Below are 13,985 nucleotides of genomic sequence, written 5' to 3'. Positions count from 1 at the left end.
TTTCTGCCTAGTCAGGTCATCTGGTGTATTGTTTTCAGTTCAAGATAGCACGTTTAGGAAAAGGTGTCTACGGGAGAAACAGTCAAAAGACGCAACAATATTTACTGTCAGTGACACTATCTTCACATACATTTTATGTTGTTCAGTCATTTCAGTGGTGTCTAGCTCTTCGTGACCCCATTTGGAGTCTTCTTGACAAAGATACTGGAGTGGTTTGCCATTTCTTTCTCCAGCTTATTTTCTAGATGAGGAAACTGAGGTAAACAGTGCTAAGTGATTTGCCCAGGGTCACATAGCTAGTAAGTGTCTGAGGCCAGATGTGAACTCAGGTTTTCTTGACTCTGGACCCAGGACTCTACCTATTCACTGCGCCATCCAGCGGCCTATACATCACTTATGTAGAATAGTATGTTTATTAAATTTGCACATTTAAAATTTGTTTTTATTAGTAGTGATCATTAGCTGTCTATTTCTGGTAAGTTGCAATTCTTTTATATTAGAAACTGACTTTGTATAATGGCTAATATTAAAATGTATCACAACTGGGGCAGCTAGGTGGCGCAGTGGATAGAGCACTGGCCCTGAATTCAGGAGTACCTGAGTTCAAATCCAGCCTCAGACACTTGACACTTACTAGCTGTGTGACCCTGGGCAAGTCACTTAACCCCCATTGGCCCACCAAAAAAAAAAATGTATCACAACTTAAATATTTTTAAAATTGATATTTTCTCCATTGCGTTAATCTGTATTTATTGTACTTGCAAAAAAATAGTTTGCAAAATAATATCTGCTTCTATACCATAAATAGTTAGAAAGATTTTATGACCATAATACTTATCCAAATTTGAAATAGCAGTTGTATTACTTTAAAACAATTATCCTTCACCTTTAGATAAATATGGAACTATATGATTAGCTACCCTTCTTTATTAGATATGTACTCGCTGACTTGACTGTACTGAATCTCAGTTCTATTGTATAGCCATCTGTCATGACTATTTTATTAACATCTACTTCCTTCTCTAACATTCACACCTGTCTGATCCACTGCAAACCTATTGTATGGTTTATTGGCTCTACCATATTTTTTCTTTCTGCTATAGTCATAGAGCAATCCTCTCAGTTCTGGCTTCTCAAGGTTTAATATTTAGTCATCATGGTTTGGAACCAATGGTACATGTAATTATTTCTTAATCAGTTTGCCTGGAGGCTGTTTCTTTCAAGTTTCTGAGAAAGAAAAAAAGATTCTGGTCACTGGGGGAGGTAGGAGAGGTTATAGTTTCTGTGTTGTCTTTGTAAAGATGTTCTGTTGTTAAGGCAGGTGCCTCTTTTGAATTCTAATCTCTTTGTGAAAGGGCAGGATCACTTCAAAGCAGTTCAGTGGCTAAAGATAGTCAGGGTGGTTCATACTGTTACAGTTTAGGTATTGACCAGGTTGGCTTTGCTTTCTTCTCTATGCATAGGATTCCTAAAGTTAATGAACACTTGAAGTTTGATGCTTGTCGCAGAGTCGGGATTGATACATACACCTGCTGTGTGTTGTCAGACATTCTGTTGCTTGGTGGCAGGTAAGTTCAGGTGTCTTTTTCTCATTTTTTTTTTTTGTGCATCCATTACCATGCACTTTTGGGTAATAGACTATAAAGTTGAAATTTCTCTGTCTTGTCAAACATACTGTAATTTCCCTGTTTGGAATTAAACCAATTTTTAAAATATCTGTGAAAAAAAGTTTATTTTCTTAAAAAAATAAACTAAAACATCAAAATATTCCTTCTTTTAAAGATGTATTTATTTCATGTATTTATGTTCTCACATTTAAATTCATTCCAGATTACTAATCCGTGAGGGCTCCAAAAAAGTTTGTCATCCATCGAGTTTATTTATGTACTGTTATGTAAAGTTGTGTACATACTGTACATAGAAGCTATTAAATTCTCATTGAAGAAAATATTTTTCTTTGAACATTTTGTGGTTGAAAATTCACATTTAATTGTTCAGTAAATTGTGTGTGATTAAGCATTGTCACCTCTGGGGACTAAGAAACTTGTAATAAAAACCTGAAAGCATTAATTTCGACACAATACCCAGGGTACTTTAAAAAACACACCTGAATCAAGTGATACTCATCAGTTTTTATTAGAAGGAACATGTTTTTCCCCATAATTTAACTTTTTTTGTTTGTTTTTGTAGGGCAAAGAGGATTAAGTGACTTGCCCAGGGTCACACAGCTAGTTAAGTGTCAAGTGTCTGAGGCCAGATTTGAACTCAGGTACTCCTGAATCCAGGGCCAGTGCTTTATCCACTACGCCACCTAGCTGGCCCCATAATTTAACTTTTGATTCTACAGTGCTAAGACAGATTATAAAATTGTATTATACTATTATAATTTGATGATATTATAACTTTTAATTCCAGAATCTTCTTTGAAAAAGACAATCTAGGGGGCAGCTAGGTGGTGCAGTGGATAAAGCACTGGCCCTGGATTCAGGAGGACCCGAGTTCAAATCCAGCCTCAGACATTTACTAGCTGTGTAACCCTGGGCAAGTCACTTAACCCTCATTACCCGGCAAAAAAAGAAAAGAAAAGAAAAAGACAATAAATGGTGAATTAGCTCATTGAAGAGTAAGTTTAAGGAGCCATTAGTTGCTTTTTAATGCTAAATATGGTAATAAAATATTTGTGGTTATAATTTTGTTCCTTCTGTGGTATAGAAGAGCAGTTATAGTCCTGGTTTGATGAATTTTTTTAAGCAGTCATTTGTATTTTCCTACAAACTTTTAAAGAATCCTTTTGTCATAATTTTACAAGCCAACCCCTAAAATCTGAAAAGAATTGGAGTTATATGTTATGATTTCTACAGCATCATGTAACCACTCAGTTGTGATATGTTTGTCTGACCCCTGATTTTTTTATGTTTACAAACCTGTCATTTCACAGATCAACAGGAGATCCCTTAGCAAAGGAATGAAGGCTCTATTGGCAGTCTGGTGTTTTTAAATGCATAAAATAAAATATATAGCAGGGCTTTTTAAAACTTTTTCCACTTGTGACCCCCCCCCACTTTTGCCCGAGAAATTTTTATGTGACCCCAGGTATACGGGTATATAAAATAAGTTTACATAACTTTTTACCGTTACCAATTTTTTTGCAATCCCCACATTCAGTTACATGACCCCATATGGGGTCTGGACCCACAATTTAAGAAGCTAGGATCTATAGGATTACAAAAGAAACCAATTATATTAAAAGACTATTTAATCAAGATATTTTAAAAACAAGTTGAATAAGTTCATGAACCCCAAAGGGAAAACTCTTGCCTTAATAAATATGAAGCATAATTTAATATTTCACAGTTATATAGTAAAAAATAGTCTTACTGATAACCTAAATAATTTTACACTAATGGTAAATAAGTACACTTTAATATCTCATATTTAGGAAGTTATGCAGCTCTTTTAATGACTACCAAACTCTACCCTGACCCCCCCCTCCAGAAAAAACAACTAAAATAAAAACCCACCTTTTTAACATCATTATTTTCCCATAATATTTTCAAAGATAACTCTATTTTTGCCTATTAAACTTCATCTCATTCAATTCAAACCATTATTCCAGACTGGCAAGATCTTTTTGAGTCCTGGCTCTGTTACCTAACATTTTAGTCTCTGTTCATAGGTTTCATCCATTCATTGCTTTACCTAAGTTACATGATGGAAAATGCTCTCCAAATCTAGAAAAAAAGAACTGTGGAATCCAGATGCAGATTGAACCATACTATTTCTACTTTTTTTGTTTTTTCTTTTTTGAGGTTTTTCCCTTTTGCTCTGAGTCTTCTTTCACAGCATGAGTAATGCAGAAATATGTTTAATGTGATTGTACATATATAACCTATATCAGATTGCTTGCTGTCTTGGCAAGGGAGGGGAGGGAGGGAGAAAAATTTGAAACTAGAAATCTTATAAAAAACTAATGTTGAAAACTATCTCTATATGTAGCTGGAAAATAATACAATACTTTTATGATTTTTTAAAAAGGGGAAAAAAAGAAGAAAAAAAAATCTCTCTTAAAGTCAGCATTAACCCAATGATGTCTACTCTGTAGGTCCCATCATTTGGCCAGTTGTATAAGTCCAACTAACTTAATTGTCTTCTCTCCCCGACTTCTCTCTATCTTGCCCATGAAGAGAACATGAAGAACATTAAATATATTCTTTGCTGAAATGTTCCCCTCTCCAACCAATCTAGTGACTTTGTCACAAAAAAAGATAATTCTTGAAACCAATTAATTCCCTACTTTCCTAAATGTTCACAGGTGATCCCTTTCATTATGCATATTTGTTTTGGTTTCGTTTGTTTTGGTTTGGTTGGGCAATGAGGGTTAAGTGACTTGCCCAGGGTCACACAGCTAGTAAGTGTCAAGTGTCTAAGGCTAGATTTGAACTCAGGTCCTCCTGAATTGAGGGCCAGTGCTTTATCCACTGTACCACCTAGCTGCCCCATTCATGATGTATTTTAGAATTTTTCCAGGAAAACTCACCAGCCAATCATTTACACACTCCAGTCTCTTCTCTCTTTCAGAAATTAAGATAATAGTTAGCCTCCAGTTCTGTGTCCATTTCTGTTCATCTTTGAAAGATTGTGACTGTGGCTCAGCAATTATATCTACCAGTCCCTGGTAGTTCTTACATAGCCCATGACTTTGAATTTCTTGAAGCAGCAACATATTCTCTCACTATCTCCTTTTCTTGGGTTTCAACTCCTTGGTAGTCATTTTTCCTATATTTCAATCTAAAGATCATTCTTCAGAAACCCAGAAGCAAAATAGAGTTCTGCTGTTCAGTCAGTAAACATTTATTAAGTGCCTGCTTCAGTGGGATTCTCGGAAGCAGCTCAGAGTTTCCTTAAGAAAGCTGTAAATTGTATGAAACACACTTGGGATTGCATTCCAAGGTCTCTAATTTTCCAGTAATGTGCTTAGATTTCCCAGGCCAAAGAACTGTGTTATGAGTGAAAGAAGAGCAACAGCCATTGGACTATTTTGTTTCAAATTTTATGTTATTACCACCATCAAAAAAATAATTACAAACTGAAAGGAGAAGAGAACAAGCATTTTTAAAGTACCTACCATGTGCCAGGCACTGTGTTAAGCACTTTACAAATATTATTTCATTTGATATTTGCAATTTCACTATTACGAATGTTGTTCAATATTGTTGTCTTCCTCATTTCTGTCCTGGGTATGCTTTATAAGAACATGGGGTCTTTGAAACTCAGGTTCAAACCCCTGACATTTGAAGAAGAGTCCAAAACCTATAACAGAAAAATCTATCCTAGAACATATGTTAGAATTCAAGAGAAATGGTCATTTTATTCCAGTATTACAAATTTGTTATTCCTTTGAAAGAGGATTAAGGAAGCTTGGGTTAAATTAATAAATAGCAATTTCTTTTAATGCATTAGAGAACTCAACTCTATGCTGACCTTGTCTTCAGGGCATCTAATTTGACATTTAAATTAGTGCCACTAAAAGTTTAGTAATTCACAAAATTATTCCTTAATTAATCTTTGTTGGGAAATATGCATCAAAGTAGGGGGAAATTTGAACATTTCTTTGCTCCATTAAAGAAATGTTAGGTCAGTTTTTATGTGATTTTTAAAAGTATTTAAAACTCTTACTATAGTTGTTCTTTATACTACTGGTGTTTTAGTACATTTCATGTTAAAATTAAAATTTTTTATACCTCTGGAAGAGCTGCTTGAATTTCTCTGTTAGATGACTGTGAAGCATTTCCTTAGGAAGAGTATCACGACAACTCTTGGGATTATTCCTTTTGTGTACTACAAGTGAAAATGAGTTAGCTTAGAAGGGCATCACTGATAGTGACTAGAATGAAAAGATTATGAATTGCTATGCACCCCCAAAGTTTTAGGATTTTCTAGCTGGAAGGGACTTAGGCAATCATTTCATTCAACCCCTTTCCTCCCTCCCTCCTCCACTAGGATGAGATGAGATGAAGGAATGGCTAAGTGACTTGCTCAAGGTCCCAGAGTTAATTTATAACAGTAATTCATATAATATTGAAAGTAACAAGAAGTTTTGTGTTTCTACAGTAATGTTGAAACCTTTTAGTAATTATTGAGAATTATCCTGCTTCCATTCTCTTTCTTCTCTAATCCATTGTCTAAGCAGCTACCAAAATAATCTTCCTTAAAAAATTTCTTTTAAGGGGCAGCTAGGTGGCACAGTAGATACAACACCAGCCCTGGATTCAGGAGGACCTGAGTTCAAATCCAGCCTCAGACACTTGACACTTACTAGCTGTGTGACCCTGGGCAAGTCACTTAACCCTCATTGCCCCACCCCCCAAAAAATTTCTTTTAACTTTAAAAAGATCTATTTCGGGGCAGCTAGGTGGTGCAGTGGATAGAGCACCGGCCCTGCAGTCAGGAGTACCTGAGTTCAAATCCAGCCTCAGACACTTAACACTTACTAGCTGTGTGACCCTGGGCAAGTCACTTAACCCCAATTGCCTCACAAAAAAAAAAAAGAAAGAAAACAAAAAAAGATCTATTTCCTCTCCCTCCCACCCTTACCCTATTGAGGGGGGGGAAAAAAAGAAAACTAAATTCCTTGTAATATACCTGCATAGTCAAGCAAAACAAATTCCCTCACTGGCTGCATGCAAAAAATAGGTATCTCTCTGCACCTTGAGTCCATCACCTCTCTCTGTCAGGAAGTGAATAATACACTTCATCATCAGTCACTGTTAGGCCTAGACACCAAAAAAAGAGATGGCCCTATTAGTACAAAAATTTATCGGCTCTTTTTGTGGGAGAAAAAAACCAACAAATGTAAAGTAAGGAAATGCCCATCAATGGGGGAATGGCTGAACCAATTGTGGTCTATGAATATAGTGAAATACTAATATTCTGTAAAAAAAAAAAAAGAAGAAATTATTTCAGTGACATATGGAAAAGCATACATGAACTGATGCAAAATAATTTTCCTAACTTACTTGGGTCTGAGTCTGTATCTACCTACTTAAAAAGTCTTGAGGGGCTCCCTTTTGCTTCTAGAATAAAATACAGCTTCCTTAGCTTTGCATTTAAAGTCTTCCACAACGTAGCTCCACCCTACTTTTCCAGATTTATTGCATATTAGCTCCTTTCAAACATTCTGTATAGTACTCAAGAATCCACCAGTTGATCCTTAACCCAGAATTCTATCTACAGCTCTTTGCCTTCATACAAGCTGTCCTCATTCCAGCAATACAGTCTCTCCTCACTTTTGCCACTTTAGAATCTTTAATCTTCCCAGTTTTTCTAATATTTCAATCCTCTCTCTCCTCAAATTACTATGCGTTTATTTATATATGTCCAGGTAGACTCTAAGCTCCTTGAAGGAAGAGACTTTCATGTTTACTTTTTTATTCACATATGCCTAGTGCGGTGTCTTGTTTCATAAAAGTTAGATTTAATTTAAATGACTTGAATCCAACGTAGAAGATCTCATCTGATTTTTTTGGTTAGTTGAACATCCAAATTCATGCATTTCTTCCAAGCAAAGATTGTCATTGTTCATTTGCATATGAAAGACAGCATTACTCAGAAGTGATTGAAAATTTGAGTTTTGATATGTGAATAATCTTCTTTAACTGTATTTCATTCCTCCCAGGTGAGTTGGCACATAGATTCATCTCGGAATGCCATTAGTGAAGAGGAATATTGACCCCAGGCACCTGTGCCATACAGCACTGCCCAGAGGCATTAAGAATGAACTGGAATGTGTAACCAATATCTCCTTGGCAAATATAATCAGACAACTGAGTAGTCTGAGTAAGTATCTATGATTGTCAATGCACTTAATTTCAAGATTAAAATGTTATGGTTTCGCATTTTTAGAAGATAGTTTTCTGTGAGTTTTTGCTTTTTTTTTAGGAGGGGAGCAGTGGAACAAAACAGACATTGAAAATAGTTTGACATAGTTAAATAAAACCAAATAAAATTAACAAGTTTTTTTTTGAGATTCTCCCAAAGTATTACATATTCTAAACTAGAAGAACTTCAGTGGGTTGTCAAATGAGTCAGAAAACTGCTATTTAGCCTCCCACTCTTCACATTTTTCTTTTAATCCTTTGGGTCCTAAAGAGTTTTCATATAGACCCATTCTAAGATCAAATAAATATGTATAGGCACAGCACATTGTTTCTTTTGTATATTATATATTTATCTAAATATTTTAGAGCAAAACCCAACAGACACAAGTGGAAAATCAATTTAATTACTCATATATGTGTCTATAAAAGAGGGCTGATTATAGCTACATGTTGGGAGCTCTAAAGGGTCTGTCTCTTCAGTATCCACAGAACTCCTTTATGAACTACCACAGTACGAGAAACACTGGCTTATATTGATTAAGTAACCCAAAATATATTTAAGACTTGCTATTTAAAAGATACTATTATCACACGTCATAAAATGTCTCTTGGGCATCTCAAACTCAACATGTCTAAAACAGAACTCAGAGTCTTTCTCCCTAACCCTACCCCACACCCCAACAAGCCATTTTGAATTAACCCTATTTCTGTTAAATGATCCAGGTTAACAACAACCTTGTTAATATCCTACACTCCTCACTCTCAGTTACCTCATATATTCAGTCATTTGCCAGGGCTTCTTGTTTCTGTCTCCACAAAATCACTCCCATACATCTTCTCTTTTCACCCATTTAGTTGCCAAACATAGTTTAAGCTCCATCACCTCTGACCTACAGTCCTAGACTATTGCAGTAGCCTTCTAATTGTTCCCTTTGTTTCATATCCCTTTCCACTCCATTCTGTTCTCCACTCCAGTGGTGTCAAACTCAAATAGAAATGCATTTCCCAATTACATTTTAATCTGGTTTGGGCTGCGCTGGGACCAAGAGTTTAAAATCTCTGCAATCTGCTCAACCATGATAGTGATTTTCCTAAAGTTCAGGTCTAACCATATGTCTCCCACCCCCCTGTGGCTCTCTTTCATTTCTAGGATCAAATGTGAACTGTTTGACTTTGAAAATGGCTTCATAACTTCCCCCCCATTTACCCTTCTAGTCACCATATTATTTTCCTTCATGTTCTCTGTGGTCTAACCATACTGAACTTTGTGTGGCCCCTCACACATAACATTCATCTCCTGTCTTCATATTGGCTATTTTTCATACTTTGACTTCACTTCTCACTCCTGGAATCTGAATATTCCTTCAAAATTCAGCTGAGTATCTCTTTCTTCTTGAGGTCTCTCTGGTTCACCTGCTCCGAAGGGCTCCTTTGTACCCAGTGTTAGCATAGTGTCTATCTCACGGGAAGTGCTTGTTGACCAACTGACTTGTATCTGCCTGTATTGGTTCATTTTTGTCTCTGTCTCCATTGAGGGCAGGGAGTGCTTTACTTTTGTCTTTGTATTCTCAGTGTTTAGCCCGATGCTTGACAAGTAATAAATATTTGATGAGTGCTTGTTGATTAAGTGATTAAAAATATTAATACCAACTAAAAGGTTAGGTTGGTTTTTTTTTTAATCATACAGTTTATTTCACAACAGTTGTCTATCTAAAATCTTTTCTGGGGAAGAAAAAAGCTTTTTAAAAAATCTAGTATTTCTTTAGAAAAACTTCCATTATTGTTAGCAGACTAAAAGACAGAAATTGAGTCCAGAAATTTATTTTCTGTTAAGTGAAAGGAGCAAGCATCTTAGAACATAAATAGAGGACTAATTCTATAAAGTTTTGTAATAACTGAAGAAACATTATGCTACAGAATACTTGGAATTCGCTATTGCTTCCTAGTGATAACGTTTTTTTCCTTAATAAAGAATGAACTTTTAGGGGCAGCTAGGTGGCGCAGTGGATAGAGCACCGGCCCTGGAGTCAGGAGTACCTGGGTTCAAATCCGGCCTCAGACACTTAACACTTACTAGCTGTGTGACCCTGGGCAAGTCACTTAACCCCAATTACCTCACTAAAAAAAAAAAATGAATGAACTTTTAAAGTTGGAGCAACTGAACACAGAAAGATGAGTAGAATAAATGTTTTTCTACCAGTACATATAGAATGTGATCATATTGAAATTAAGTTTTGGGGGGCATTACTAATGTTCTAATTACTCAAGAACTATATTTCTGCCATTTTGTTGGAGGTTTTTGAAGCAGTTAGTGTAAACAAATAAATAATTGATATGCTTTCCTATTTAAACCCTTGTTAACAAGTAGAGTTCAAATTAGAAATGAAGGGCTTCCTGACCTACTTTTCCCCTGGAGAAGCTCAGAATCAAAATCCTTTCTTACCTGTTTCTTTTTTGGAAATGCTTGGCAGCTTACAGCCCCATCTGGTGACTTTATGATGAAAGTGGAATTCATTAATTTTTATTTCTGTAATGTTCTTGCATTTTAATTTTTTACCTGTATCATACTACATTTTTAATTGTATAATTTCAAAACTCCTTGTTATGGGCTACTGAGAGAAATTTTTTAAAAAGATCAGAAAAATGTGAATCCTGGGAGTCCTAGGGACCAAAAATATGCTTAATATAGTGAGTCTCTTGCTCTTAGATATAATGAAAAATCTTGGTAGAAGTTTTCAGCTTGGGTGCTTTGAAGTTCATGCTCTGCATCCCCCTTACCTCCATTTTATATGGGTATTAAAGATTGCATGGTTTGTTGGTTTTTTTTTTTGGCTAGAGTTGGTACTTACTTTGGTGTTATCTCAATTATTTTTTTCTTTCTCTTATTATGTACCATCACTAAAGTAATCATTCTTCTAGGTAGGTGGCTACTGTTTAATCAAGCTGAAGATATCCAAACATTTAAACACAACATTCTCGATAGTAGGGAGTGGACATGTTCTAACATAATTCATTGTCTCATCACCATTTACCTCAGGCCTACCCATCCCATGTACCCATCCAGCTCTGCCTCTCCTCTGGATGCTCCCATTGTCTTATTAGCAGACTTGGCTTTGTATTAGACATGTTCTTTTCACATTATTTTTTTACAATTACAGAAACCTGGTTTCACCTCACAGACACTATGTTTGTGGCTACCCTCTCTTTCATGCCTCCTGACACAATGAGACAGGAGAAGTGGGACATACTCCTCCTTGCTCAGACCCTCTCTGCTGCCATCACCCAGTCCAGATATATGACTCTATCTAGCGCCTGCTGGCATTTATCTATCAGTCTCCAGTTCATTATTTCTTCTTTTTCAAGGAGTTCAAGATAATGACCAGTCTAACTTTGCAGTCTGTTCTATCCTACAAGTCTCCTTTTCTTTGTGTTGTCACATCTCAGGAGCACGTTTGTGCTCCTCTCGCCTCAGATACCCACTGACTTGTCAGTTAACCCTTTTGCACCTCAGTTTCTTCATCTATAAGAAGGGAGTGATAATATCCTCACAGAGCTATACCGAGGGCCAAACGAGATAACGGTTTTAAAGCAAACTAGATGTAATCCCTGACCCGTCACTGCCTCTTACCCACCATATCCAATCAGTTACCAAGTTCTGTCAATTCTATCTTCATAAGATCTCTTGTAGATTCCCCTTTCTCTCTTCTGATGCTGTCCTCACCCTGGTTTGGGCCCTCATTGTCTCATGCCTAGACTTTGGCAGTAGCCTGCTGGTTGGTATCCCTGCCCCAAGTCTTTTCCTACTCCGGTTCATACTCTATTCGTCAAATTCATCTTAAAGTACAGGACTGACCATTCCCATTCTGTAATCTCTAGTGGTTACTTATTAAATACAAGATCAAATACAGTCTTCTGGCCTTTCAGCTCTTCATAAAATGGCCCCTTTGTACTCTTCCAATTTCCTTATACTTTATTCTCCATGATCTCTGCAATACAATGACACCTACCTCCTTGGTAATGCCTCCTAACTCCAGGACATTATAATATCTGTCCCCAGGCCTGGAGTTCTCTCCCTCTTCATTTCTTGTCTCCTTCCCTCCCCAACTTCCCTTAAGTCAAAGCTTGATCCCACCTTCCTCTTAGTGCTACACCTCTGAGATTGTCTCCTGTTTGTTCTGTACACACAGCTTATTTGTACACAGTTGTCTGCCTGTTGTCTCCCCATTAGATTGTGAACTCCTTGAGAGAAGGTGCTATTTTGTGCCTATTTTTTTATATCCTCTGTGCTGAATACAATGCCTAGTACATAATAAGAACTTAATAAATGCTTCCTCACTTTGTGTTTCATAAATATCAGCTGTCATTGCTTAAGAAAAAAACATTAAACCAATCATACCCTCTGACCTAGTCATCCTTTTGCTGGGCACATATCTTAAGGACATCAGTGACCATAAGAAAGGTCCCATATCTAACAAAAATTCATAGTAAAATTCTTGTTTTTAAAAAAGCCTAAAAGAAATAGGATATGTCCAGTGATGTGAGGATTGCTAAACAAATGTGAAATGGAAATAAAGTACTACATTATAAGAAATGAACATAAAATAATTCCTCATATTAACATTTCTCATAATGCAGTACTTTTCCACTATACACACATACCACAGTTTATTTTCATTTCCCCATTATTAGGCACTCATCTTTTTCCTGTTTTGTTTTGGGTTTTGCTAACACGATATGTTGCTATGAATTTTTGTGAAATGATACAGAACAAAGAAAGCAAAAGCAATAGAACTGTATAGTGGCAACAGTAATGTGAATGAAAACACCACCAAAATGCAGCTAAACTGGAGATTAACGGGCATGACTCATCTTGGCCCCAAAGAATAGCTGATAAATCAGACTTCCTTTCACTAGAGAGGTGAGGGACTAACATTAATAGCTTGCATTTATATAGTGTTTTAAGGTTTGCAAAATACAAACATTACCTCATTTAATCCTCACAAACAACCCTGGGAGGCAGGTGCTAATATTATTGCTGTTTTTGTGGATGAGGAAACAGAAGCAGACAGAGGTTTAGTGACTTGCCTAGAGCCACACAGCTAGCAAATATCTGAGGCTGGATTTGAACTCATGTCTGCCTGACTCCAGGCCCAGCACTGTGTCCACTGAGCCACCTAGTTGCCTTAATTTGTATGAGTGCTTTATAAATATGAGCTTTTGCTATAAGTTGGTGTTTAAAGACAATGTTGCAGGAATTATTGATCGGGGCTCAAATTTCATCTCTTCCACTTCCCAGCTATGTATAATAACCTTGAGCAAATCACTGAACTCTACTTAATCTTAATGCCCTCAATGTAAATTAGAAATAATAAAGCTGGAACCACCTACCTCACAGAGTTATTATGAGTTAAGTACTTTGTAAACCTTAACTCATGATTTAAAAGTGAACCATAACAAAAGATAAAAGTTTTATCTTTATTAGTGTCTTTTATTCATTCAACAAGTATTTTATGTAGTGCTGGTGCTTATTTTACATACAGAGGCCATGACATTTTTCAACTTGAAAATGTTTTTGTTCTCTTAGGAATCAGTGAGTAAGGGATTAAAGGATGTTTAGGTACAAGCTTTGCAAATCTTAAAATGCTCTGTAAAAAAAAAAACATGAATTACTGTAACATGTATATATTTGTATTTAAAAAAACAACTATCCTACTGCAGCATTTGGGTGAATGAACTGATTCCTTAGTTTTTGTGTTTCTTCCTTTGCCATGTGGATAATGTCAGTAGCTGACATTTATATGGGGCTTTAAGGTTTTCAGCCTGTGATTATCTCATTTGATCCTCAGAACAAACCGGTGCAGTAAAGGCAGCTTTTTTTTTTTTTTTTACATTTTACAGATGAGGAAACCCAAGATTTTGCAGATATTTTTTGCTTAGATATATTACAGCCAGTGTCAAAAACAGAATATGCACCTGGGTTTTGCCTGGCATCATTTTGCTTCTCTGATGCTTTATAAATTTAAAGGATAAGGGTTTTCTCTGAGAGCAGAGGAAGGGAAGGATTCTAGACCTGTTAATTTCATTGACATAAGAAACACCTGGTGAAAA

General features: G+C 36.2%; 1 protein-coding gene across 5 annotated transcripts in view; it reads left to right on the top strand.

Moving 5' to 3' along the window:
• Positions 1-13,985, top strand: part of WASF1 (WASP family member 1) — a 125,995-nt gene that overhangs the window by 80,240 nt on the left and 31,770 nt on the right. For all 5 annotated transcript variants that reach the window (XM_044000509.1, XM_044000511.1, XM_044000513.1 and 2 more), the window contains 2 exons: positions 1,464-1,568; positions 7,676-7,836. In XM_044000509.1, the coding sequence (XP_043856444.1) occupies positions 7,704-7,836 (133 nt within the window). In that variant the 5' untranslated portion in view covers positions 1,464-1,568; positions 7,676-7,703. The remainder of the gene's footprint in view (positions 1-1,463; positions 1,569-7,675; positions 7,837-13,985) is intronic.

This window comes from Dromiciops gliroides, chromosome 4 (assembly GCF_019393635.1).
Source record: "Dromiciops gliroides isolate mDroGli1 chromosome 4, mDroGli1.pri, whole genome shotgun sequence".
Taxonomy (NCBI): domain Eukaryota; kingdom Metazoa; phylum Chordata; class Mammalia; order Microbiotheria; family Microbiotheriidae; genus Dromiciops; species Dromiciops gliroides.
Note: the sequence above shows the minus strand (reverse complement) of the source record. Positions and strands in the feature narration are given on the sequence as shown.